Source organism: Apium graveolens, chromosome 3, assembly GCF_009905375.1.
Source record: "Apium graveolens cultivar Ventura chromosome 3, ASM990537v1, whole genome shotgun sequence".
Lineage (NCBI taxonomy): Eukaryota > Viridiplantae > Streptophyta > Magnoliopsida > Apiales > Apiaceae > Apium > Apium graveolens.
Genome location: NC_133649.1, coordinates 261,852,645 through 261,865,215, shown reverse-complemented (window position 1 = coordinate 261,865,215; position 12,571 = coordinate 261,852,645). Strand labels below are relative to the sequence as shown.

At 33.3% G+C, this 12,571-nt stretch overlaps 1 protein-coding gene across 1 annotated transcript; it reads left to right on the top strand.

Moving 5' to 3' along the window:
• Positions 1-897: 897 nt before the first annotated feature.
• On the top strand, positions 898-4,392 carry LOC141713271 (phosphoglucan phosphatase LSF2, chloroplastic). The gene is made up of 4 exons (XM_074516599.1): positions 898-1,277; positions 2,109-2,314; positions 3,651-3,821; positions 3,952-4,392. Exons 1-4 carry the CDS (start codon positions 1,013-1,015, stop codon positions 4,153-4,155), a joined length of 846 nt encoding a protein of 281 aa, XP_074372700.1. The 5' UTR covers positions 898-1,012; the 3' UTR covers positions 4,156-4,392.
• Positions 4,393-12,571: the final 8,179 nt, after the last annotated feature.

The following is a 12,571-nucleotide window of genomic DNA, read 5'->3' as shown; positions in this document are numbered from 1 at the left end:
TAAATAAATTTTAAAAAACATATATATATAAATATACAATTTGGTTTATTCGATTTTAACCGAACCAAGTTTCTGATAAATTGAATCGAACCGGTTTTATTTTGGTTAAAACCGAAAATCGAATTACCCGGAATTTTAGGAAAAAATCAAACCAAACCGAAACAAAATTTTACCATTCGGTTCAATTTTTCGATTTCCGTTCGATTTTGCTCACCCTTAAATTAGACGTTCTTTAGAATACTTGTAAATGTAAATAGTACTCCCACTTTAGGGCCTGTTTAGGTATTACCAAATAAGTGTCTTATTAACTTATAAGCCCGTAAGTATTTATCGACGAGTGTTTATCGATTCAATATAAGCTGATAAGTTAAATATTAGTACCGACGTACTTTTTTCAATTTATTTTGATTTTTTTGCTTTTTTATTAATTTTAATTTTAAAATATATATTTGTAAATGTTATTTAAATTTAAAATTTATGAATTTAAGATAGTTGTATTTAAAAATTATTTATTTAGTTCATTTAAGTAAAAAAATTCTGACATATAAGTAAATTATCCAAACACTTATACAATTTATACTCTCTCTGTCCTATACAATTCTATACATTACTTTTTGGCACGCTTTTCAATACTCCTTTAAAATATAGTTTCATAATTTTTTTTAAAATATTTTTTTTTCTGAATAAAAGTTTTATGTTTAAACTTTTATTCACAAAAAAAATTACAAAAAATATTATGAAACTATACTTTACATAATACTGGAAATACGTGTAAATAGTGCACGTGTATAAGATTTGAACTATTTATCATGTATAAATTACTTATGCATTTTTTAAGTAATTTCCAAACGGGTTCGTAGGGTTATTAGAGAAGGGGCGATAGATAAACAACGCCTACCACACGTGGGGTACATTGGGGGATGAACTCCTGATGTGAGCACACCCCTTTAAGATCTGAGTGTCAACGCATTCCCCCTCTCGCAGCTCTATTTATACATACACATTTATATACATGAAGACGGAAGCTTCAACATTGCTTCACACATATGCTGTTTCTCCAACAGCATTGTTATTACCATATCCTAAGAGTTGCAACATGGTTTATGGTAGTAGAATTAGTACTAGTTCAAAAATGCACAAAGTTGTATGTCAAAGCGCCGCAGGCAGAGGCGGAGAAACTACTAATAAAACTACTTCTAGCAGTAACAGAGTGGACGAGTACAATACTGCTATGAAGAGATTGATGAGGAACCCTTATGAATATCACCATGATCTTGGTCTCTCTCTCTCTCTATATATATATATATGTCTCTCTCTCTCTCTTTACTTTCATTTCATCTGTCTTTTATGTGCTAAATTTTGATACTTGTTGCATTAGTTAAACGACATTCACATTTCAAGAACATGTATGTTATTAATTGGTCATCAGTCTCTTGCTCTGTTCAGTTACAAGATTCTTCATCTTTCATTTCTTATTCCAATCATCAAAACCCTCAACTAATTAGCTTACTGAAATGATGATTGTTGAAATGTTACCAAACAATCTCCCATGTGGCTAACGCTTGTATACATAATACATGTATGACATGAATTATGCCTTCTCAGATGCACTGCACATATTAGACCATTCTCCCTGAGTCCTAAGTAATGCACTAACTACTAAGGTTTTGGGGAAGTAGGTCGCATAGCATTGTCTATGTTTCGAGCAATGCCTTTGATCAAAGCCCTAAAATTGGGGATGTTCCGCGCAGAGTGAGCCAGAGTGTTTAAGTTATATACGAGGCCCTTCTTCACAGTTAAAGTTGTTTTTAAGTGAAAAAAGTATTTTTAAGAAGCATATGATACGAATATTAGCCAGCCCTTCCCCGACTACCCGTCTCAGAAGATTTATTCGCTAGTAAACATTATAGTACAGTGGTTATGTGGAAAGAAGCTTATAAATTCTTTTTGGACCCTATTCATCATCCGGCACTTGCAAAGGCAGAGATCCTTTTATTTACTTTTTGCAGATCCTGTAAACCTAAATATATTATCTAAAGTAAAGAATTGTCCATAAGTTTTAAAGTCTTATCCCTTCACCGGTCTAACTAGTCTAAGTCTTGATTCAGGCATGAACTATACATTAATAAGTGAAAATCTGATTGTGGGCTCCCAGCCTCAGAAAGCTGAGGACATAGATCACCTGAAAGAGGAAGAGAATGTAGCTTACATTCTTAACCTGCAGCAGGACAAAGATATTGAGTACTGGGGAATATATCTACCGGCTGTAGTAAATAGATGTCAAAGAAATGGGATACGTCACATGAGAAGGCCTGTAAGCAGCTCCTCCTATCCTATTTCTTCGTTAAATTTACATAATTGTACTATTAGTAATTATTACCTATTTTTTAAAATGCTACTTGGGTATTCTTTTTTAAAGTTTCTGGATTTATACCCTCCTTTTCAGTTTTCCCTATATTTCTTCATAAATATACTTTCTTACTTGTGCTTCGACTAAGAAGGCCCCTATGACAACCTGTTGTTTGATATTGTTGCATATTAATTTAGTCTAAGATAAGTTGATAACAGTAACGTGATACACCCGCTAAATAGATAGTTGAATCACTTATAACAGCGATATTATTCAACCGTAGTATCAAAACTATCTCATGCATTCACCCTGTTTAACATCTTATGATTTTCATTCACACCCAAGAGGAATACTATATATTGAAGAAATTATCTAAGCATAATTTAGTCGCTACAATTTTAGTTCTTTTGTATCTTCTACTACACTATATCTGATCCAAAGATGGTCTCAATCATATAAATTTAAAATTTAAATAAATTACAGATACGTAAAAAAAACTTCAAGCCACAATGGTTGATAATTCAGCTGTCTCAATTATAAAGATTATAGCTCATTAAAAAGACCAAAAGAGTATCAACATACTAGATAACTAATTGATAATATTAGTTAAAAGAAAAACAAACCATCACAATGATTCAATGCTAACATAATGAGATGTCAAAGGAATGCCTAACAAATATTTACTGTTTTAGTATATAAGTTAAATTATGTAATCTGTTGATTACACTTATTCTTAGTATTTGATAATATTGTTTGCTGTTTAAGTACACTTAAACTATGTAACCTGTTAATCAAACTTAAACTTATTCCTAAAATTTGATAAAATCTTAAAATTCCATACATCTTTGTTCTGTCTCGTTCTTCAGGGCATAGGGAGAAATCCTTTCACAAGGACCAGTAATGCATCTAATTTGAAAATATATATGTCGATTATAGACAAACACGGTATATACGAGGGAAATTCAAGTCTATCTACAAAGAATATAGGTTAAATACTGCAAAAATCATTGAAACTTGTCGTATATATTAAAAATATCGTTTCTACAAAGAAAGTAGCATTAGTAGTTACGTTACTGGATATCTTGATAAGTTGCCACAAATTGGGCTGCCTATCTGTTCCTTTTACCTCTGTTTTTTTTTGCTAAATACCTTTGGCCTTTTAACCAAGTATAGATACTATCCACCTCATTTTGACCACTTGATTGAATTTATACTAAATATTTCTGATTTTATTCACATCCTTTGAATAAAAGATTTATTTTATCTTCCTATTTATCATATTTTTTCTGAGCATTGATAGGCAAAAGATTTCGATGGTAATTCCCTGAGGGTTGGATTACCTAAAGCTGTCTCGTCACTGGAATGGGCTATTTCAGAGGGGAAAGGTAGAGTATACGTACATTGTACTGCTGGCTTAGGTAGGGCTCCTGCAGTTGCTATTGCCTACATGTTCTGGTTTTGTGACATGGATGTAAGTTCTCAAACTTTTTACTTTAGTATTAGACCCCCGTTGGTGATTGTTCAATATATAACTTGATGTCCTGTCCTAAAATATGCAAAACCAAGAGTTGCCTTCTGTGATTTTAATTTCACTTCAACAGTTGAACACAGCGTACAATTTGCTTACCTCAAAGAGACCTTGCGGGCCTAATAAAAGAGCAGTGCAGGGAGCTACATATGATTTAGTTAAAGATAATCCTTGGGAGGAGCCATTTGAAATTCTTTCAAAAAATGCTTTTGAAGATATAGCAGATTGGGAGAGAAAAAAAGTTCAGGATTGTGTCCGCTCCTTGCGTGGAACATAAGAAAAATACGGTTCAGGTTGCTTTCCACAAAATTCCTGAGAAAAACTCATTGCTTCAAATAAATATCAAGAGGTACTTAGAGCATCCGAAGTGGCGGTGCCACTTTTAATTTTGATTGAACCCATTCTTTACTCCACATATGCAAATGTGACATATGTCTCCGGTTCAGGATCACTTTAACACTCACAATTATGTTTACAATACTTTACAGTTTAATGTATTTTAAACATTTAGCTAGACACTAGTTTAATAATTCGATTATTAAATTTATTTATTTATTTTATAAATAAAACTTGATTATATTAGCTTAAAAAATTTGAAATAATTAATAATTTTAAAATTATAATAATTAAATAAAGTGTGATTAAAATTTTAAATATATTAATTAAATAACACAAAAATATAATTAAAATGTATCATATTATTAAAAAATATTAAATTAAAATACATCAAATTTAAATATTACAATTTTAAAAAAAAATTAATGATTATTATGAAACCACGAGATATGCTCAACGAGATCATTTTTTAGCTGACGATGTGTCTGTCTATCACGCATCTGCATACTGTTTTGAATATATGTTTTATACGGAACAAAAGGTTCTTCCCCTAAATTTGGTTCTAGTAAGCCATATGTTGTATCATCATAGGTTGGTAGTGGACCCAATTGAGTGGCATATGTGTCTCTCTCATCTTCAACAATCATATTATGTATTATTGTTAGGTCTCAATGTGTTTGTAGAAGGGGGGTTGAATACAAACAGTACCGAATAATCGAATTAAATGCGGAATAAAAAATGTGAAACAAAATTCAAGTTAAATAAAAATATTATTAAACTTGAAAGGTGTTACAACAACTGTATCGATTACAAGGAATTAATCTCAAATTAATTATCACAAATTTAGAATAAATTCGACATGAATTTTTTCTATTTTTGCAATAATTAGAATCAAATGCTAAACGCGATTTGAGATTAAGTTCTAGGAATTTTGATCCGCTAGATTGTTACACAAGAACAAGAGAATGATTTCTAGTTGATTGAATTTAACTTTGCAAACTAGAAATTTGATCTTGAATTTAGCAGAGAAGATATAATGTTTCAGAGGCGGCTGCTTTATTCTTGAGTTGTGTTCTGTGTTGATTGAACTGCTTCTGCTTCTTTTAATCAATCAACCGAATAGAATTGAACTGGCATGACAATCTCTTTTTGGCTCAACAAGACTTTCGGTAGGACTATCTTTTAGAACTAGCAAGACAATCAGAATGAACTAGCAAGACTTTCGGTATGACAATCAATTGTCATACCGATTGTCATAGTAGTTCAAACAAATTGTTTTTGCTGAAAATAAATAGATTTAAATCCTATAATAATTCTGGTAAGACAATCCTTTTGAATTAGCATGACTTTCGGTATGACTATTGATTGTCATACCGATTGTCATACTAATACAATCAATTGTCTTTGTTGAATTAAACAGATTTTTAAACCAATTTAAATTCTGAAAATTCTTAATATTAATTCAGAATTAATTAATCAATTAATTCAATTAATCAAATAAATTAATCTTTGCAGATATAATTTATTCTCTTAATTAAATTATATGACTTAATTAATTAATAGAGAATTAATACTAATCTTGAGCCGCATCTATTCTTCTGTATATCTTCTGAAAATCACTGAAATATATGAATCAATTCCACCACTTCAATGTTGACACTCGATGTACTGTCTGGTTCATGAGTGACTAACTTCCGTGACGTTTCTTCATGTCTTGACTTTGATAATTGATTTTCTTCAGATTAAATCCTTGTAATTATCTGATACCCTGACGAGATCTCTGTCACTTGATTAAATCCACAATCTTGATTTATATGACTGAGGCATGATCAATTTCTTGAACTTCTTCCAGTGAATTAATTCCTCAAGTCTGTAGATGAACCTTGTTTCTGAATCCTTTGACAGATATTACTTTGCGAGATCTCTTTGACGGTAGATCCACTATTTACTTATTACATTCTTATTTGAGTTGAGTTAAATCCTCGAATATACAAATAGGCTATGACATATGCCTTACCATCTCCCCCTATTTGTTTGTTAGACAATAACACACAAATACCTAGAGGATAACTCAACTAACAAAAAGAAAAAGATATAAACAGAAATGCAAAGTAAATAGTAGAAAAGTTTCTGCAAGACATTTAACATTTTCCAGATTCCAAGTAGATGTTCCTCTAGACTGAACATATCTTCAAGTAGTTCCATCTTCTTTTGTACAACCACATTTCCTGTTGAGAAGCACATATCTCTCTTGCTTCTCCCCCTATGAGAATCAACTGATTAAAGAAGATCACCTTCGTTTACCACCTCTCCCGTACAATAGGATCCGCAGATAAAAACCAATGGTACTCCCCTAACAGCTTCTTCCCTTACTAGAAAATTACCTTGTGTTTACCACCTCTCCCATACAATAGGATCCGTAGTTACAAACAACAATGGTGTGGTGTAGTGTACATGTAGGATCTTTTTCATCCTCCCTGCTATTTCTCCCCCTTAGTTGAGGAATCCTCCAAACTATTTCTTAAGCTTTTATCTCCCCCTTAGAGAAGGAATGTATGCCGTTGTCTGAAGGAGTTCTCATATTTCACTGGGTTGGAAAAGAAATAACAAGTAGTTTCTCTTACTTCCTCACTGTGAGTGTGTGATTCTGTTTTAGTGTACCTCACATGTGTTTCACTCTTCTCTCCACTCGTATTTACACTCATTCTCACAAGTGTATCACTCTTCTCTCATAGCTCCATAATCCAGCTGTACCTGCAAGGAAAATCACCTTAGCCATCCTTAAGGAGGTCACAGGTGGTGCAATGGGAGTTCGCAAATCCCCATCCTTGTTAAACTCGTCAGATGAATCTGAGTCATAATCTACAAGTTGCTAGTTTCCCTTTTAGGGTTCCAGATTTTAATTCTGGGAAGGTAAACAATGATCCAAAAAATTTAGCATAAAGATCAAGGTTCCCTTTTAATGTCTGTGAAGACATTTCCTTGTGACTCATCAGGTAATATCTGAATCATTGTCAACAAGTTGCCGATCTGCACCTATGTCAGATCCACTATCCGCAGATGCATCCAGGGGATTTAAGCCTGGGGAGGTAGACACTGACCACTGACATATGGCTTTTGGATCAGTATCCTCTGCTAACACCTGTAAAGGCAATTGGTCCATTAACGAACCTTGAACAATCGAATCTGACCTTAAAATGGTCGAAACTCTTGTTTCCGTCAACTCATCCTTTGTGTGTGTAACCTTTCCTTGTGCATTAAGAATTGTTTATATTTGAGGTGGTGACACTACATAGGATACCTTGGCCGATAGGCAAATTTCAATAGACGCACCCTGTTGAGAGAATGAATCTAGTAACTGTTTTTGTGCCTTTTCAACCATTACATCTTTTTGAGAAGATGTATGGGGGTTAGCAGTTGTCTCGGTTTAAATACTACTCATCTTTGTAGGAGACAGAGCTACTGGGTTGACTACAGAACCTTCCTTATGTGGTGCACTAAGGCACTATCTCCCTCACGCTTATTCATACTACATTTAGTGGTAAGAGAGTGTTGGTTGGTTCTGTTTTTGTGTTTGTCTTTACAGTATGGGATAGACGTTGTGGGTTTTTAACCTCATGACTGTCAATGAAAGAAAGTCATTGGAGACTGAACCTGTAACACAGAATATATGGCACTATAGAGATAAAATGTATTTAAGATTTATAATGAATGAAAATTATACATTTAATCTTTTGAGAGTAATGATGTACAATAGTGATTTAAAAGGATTTTACATGAAATAAGAAATCACTAATGTAGAAAGAAGTTTGATTTTGTTTTTTAATATGAATGAGTTTTTGATAAAACATTGATCACTTAGGGTAAAGTCTAAGTAATTCTCATTCATGTCAAAAGTTTACAAATATCTGCAACATAATGTTAACAACATATCATTGACCGATACTTGTAAAGTACTTTAGATACTAATTGTTATGTTGCATAAGATTTAAAATAAAATAAAAATAAAATAAAAATAATAATACAATACAAATAATAATAATAAAAACAAATATCAATGAATTAAATACCAAATATCTATCAACAAGATATCAACATACAATTTCATATATCATACAATATTTACAATTACAGAAAATACAAATAAAACTTATATAAATATAGCAAAAATATAGAAACTATTTACAAGTTCAATGATAACATTACCAGCTTGCAAACAGCCATATCCCTCAGATAAATCTTTGCTGTTATCTCCAAAGGTAACCAGGGGGCCAGCTTTCTCAATCCAGATTTGATAGCAGGGCTCTATCTCTGGTCATATGTCTTGATGATCCACTGTCAAGAATCCACACTACTGGTTACACCTGTTTAATGCCCTGCACTACAAATGGATTAGACCTTCTTCGGAACCCAAACTTGGTTGGGCCCGGCATACTTGTAGAATTGTCCTTTGTCAGGCAACACAACATTTTTAACTTTAATGGTCTCAACTTTCTCAATGACTGAACATTTGACCTTGTAGACAGCCTTAACAAATTTCTGTTTAAGCTTAGGCACAAATGTCTCCTTTCTAGCCTTAGAAGGACTAGCAGTCTTAGACCTATCATGCTTCTTGTTATTCAAATGCTGACGAGGAGTAGTCTTATCATTAGAAACATTCTTACCATTAAAATAAACATACATCATATTAAAAGCACAAGACATACAATTAGAAACACCGCATGCTTTATGAGAGTGATTAACAGCAGGCAATTTATGCATGGTAGACATGGCATTTTTGTTATCCAACTCATGTGTGTCTGAGTTAGTCTCAGTTGCTTTCACAACTTTGACTGGAACTTTTGACACACTTGACTTGGAAACAACCTTCTCATTAGCATGATCTTCAGCACGTATTTCTTCTTGAATAACAGAATAGGTCGCATCAAATGGTTCAGCAATTGATGCTTTATAGAGGGGTTCATCAACACCCTTAAGCACATGTGGTACTTCCCTATCTTTAGCACATACATGAGGAGGGGAGTTTATGCCTAATTCTCCAATACCAACATTGTAATCATAACCTATTCCAGATGTTTGATTAACAACTTGCTTACTGTAGAACTCTTTAGCCTTCGAACAAGAATTGAAGTAGGCTCTAACCTTAGTCTCAAGACCGGTGCTCTTGTCTTTGAGAATAGTTTTGAGTTTTCTATAACAGTCAACTCTATTCTCTAGAAAAGATACTTGTTCTTTTAATTTGTCTTGATTAATATGCACAAGTCTTAATTCATTGACCTCTTTCTCAAGGTCTGTGATCTGTAAACTTAACAGTTCATTATCACGACGTGCATAATCTAAGTTACCTCTTAGATGATAAACCATTTCAGCATCAGAAAGTTTTACCTCTATTCTTGACGATGAAGCTTTTCTATCAATAGCCATAAGATCAAGATTTCCTTCTTTTTCATCTTCACTGTCAGTATCATCCCAGCTTCTTCCCTTTGCCAGATAAGCCCTTTCAGAGTTCTTTCTTACTTGCTTTGGCTTCCTACATTCTGTGGCAAAGTGTCCCAACTCATTGCAGTTATAGCATCTAATGGTGCTCCGATCAACCATCCCTGTTTTGTATCCACCACTGCTGGTGTTAGAGGATGAAGATCCACCTTTCTGGAATTTGTTGTAGTTGGACTTGTACTTAAGCTTGGGATTCCTCTTGAATCTGACATGGGAGAATCTTTTGACAATTTGGGCCATTGACTCGTCTTCCAATTGCTCCAGCTCTTCCAAGGAATAAAAATCATCACTTGATTGATTTGTAGTAGGAGGATCATATTCTGCTACTAACATATTTTCCTCTGCCTTGGAACACTGTACCATTCTCTCCAATTGTTGAGATTGCTGTTGTTGTTGACCTTCAGCTACAAGTGCAGTAGATGTGCTGACCATTCTATCCTTCCCGTAGACTTCCTTCTGTTGAATCTGCTCCAACTCATAAGTTTTTAACACTCCATAGAGCCTGTCCAAAGAAATCTCACTCAGATCTCTAGCTTCTCTAATGGCAGTGATTCTATGTTCAAGATGAGTTGGCAGTGTTAAAAGGAACTTTTTGTTGACCTCCCTGATTGAATAAAATTTTCCATTGATGTTCAGGTTGTTGATCAACGCATTGTACCTCTCAAACACTTCAGTAATTCCTTCTCCTGGATTTGATTTAAAATGTTCATATTCAGAGGTTAGGATCTCCAACTTGTTCTCCCTAACTTCCTCTGTGCCTTCATTGATCACCTCAATAGTTTCCCACATGTGTTTGGAATTTTTACAGTTCATCACATGTCTGTTCATCAAGGGATCAAGGGAATCAATTAAAATTAATTGAAGGCTGGCATCCAAGGAGGCTTCTTCCTTTTCATCAGGAGTAAAATCTTCAGGATCTTTAGGATAGGTTCTGGCTTTGGTGATCACAACATCATCTACTATCACCTCCGGTTCAATAACCATCGGAGTTTTTATCCCCTTCTTTAACAAGTTTGAATATTTGGGATTTGCCACTTGTAAAAACAAGAGCATCTTCTTCTTCCACATAATATAATTCTCTTTATCAAATTGTGGAATTTTAACGGTTCCAACTTTTTGTGAAGTTATTATGAATTTTTGAATGAATAAAAATTCAAGGAGTTGAAAAATCACAAAAGTCTAGGATCTTGATTTGTTCGTTAATCAGAAGGCTCCGATACCAATTGTTAGGTCCCAATGTGTTTGTAGAAGGGGGGTTGAATACAAACAGTACCGAATAATCGAATTAAATGCGGAATAAAAAATGTGAAACAAAATTCAAGTTAAATAAAAATATTATTAAACTTGAAAGGTGTTACAACAACTGTATCGATTACAAGGAATTAATCTCAAATTAATTATCATAAATTTAGAATAAATTCGACATGAACTTTTTCTATTTTTGCAATAATTAGAATCAAATGCTAAACGCGATTTGAGATTAAGTTCTAGGAATTTTGATCCGCTAGATTGTTACACAAGAACAAGAGAATGATTTCTAGTTGATTGGATTTAACTTGGCAAACTAGAAATTTGATCTTGAATTTAGCATAGAAGATATAGTGTTTCAGAGGTAGCTGCTTTGTTCTTGAGTTGTGTTCTGTGTTGATTGAACTGCTTCTGCTTCTTTTAATCAATCAACCGAATAGAACTGAACTGGCATGACAATCTCTTTTTGGCTCAGCAAGACTTTCGGTAGGACTATCTTTTAGAACTAGCAAGACAATCAGAATGAACTAGCAAGACTTTCGGTATGACAATCAATTGTCATACCGATTGTCATAGTAGTTCAAACAGATTGTTTTTGCTGAATATAAATAGATTTAAATCCTATAATAATTCTGGTAAGACAATCCTTTTGAATTAGCATGACTTTCGGTATGACTATTGATTGTCATACTAATACAATCAGTTGTCTTTGTTGAATTAAACAGATTTTTAAACCAATTTAAATTCTGAAATTTTTTAATATTAATTCAGAATTAATTAATCAATTAATTCAATTAATCAAATAAATTAATCTTTGCAGATATAATTTATTCTCTTAATTAAATTATATGACTTAATTAATTAATAGAGAATTAATACTAATCTTGAGCAACATTTATTCTTCTGTATATCTTCTAAAAATCACTGAAATATATGAATCAATTCCACCACTTCAATGTTGACACTCGATGTACTGTCTGGTTCATGAGTGACTAACTTCCGTGACGTTTCTTCATGTCTTGACTTTGATAATTGATTTTCTTCAGATTAAATCCTTGTAATTATCTGATCCCCTGACGAGATCTCTGTCACTTGATTAAATCCACAAACTTGATTTATATCACTGAGGCATGATCAATTTCTTGAACTTCTTCCAGTGAATTAATTCCTCAAGTCTGTAGATGAAGCTTGTTTCTGAATCCTTTGACAGATATTACTTTGCGAGATCTCTTTGACGGTAGATCCACTATTTACTTATTACATTCTTATTTGAGTTGAGTTAAATCCTCGAATATACAAATAGGCTATGACATATGCCTTACAATTATGATGCATGTTCTCATGATTCTTCCAAGATCTGCTCTATCCCGGAAGCGTGCTGGACCACATACGATTGCGAAACGGGACTGTGACACGCCAAACGTTCATTCAACGTCTTTTCGTTGGCTTTTTTGAAAATAATTTTTTTTCTCACTATGTGGACGAGGTATTGTTTTAACGAATGTTGACCATTCAGGATAGATTCCATCTGTTAAGTAATATCCCATATTATAATTATTTCCATTGACCGTATAGTTTATCTCTGGAGCACGACCTTGTAGCAAATCATCAAA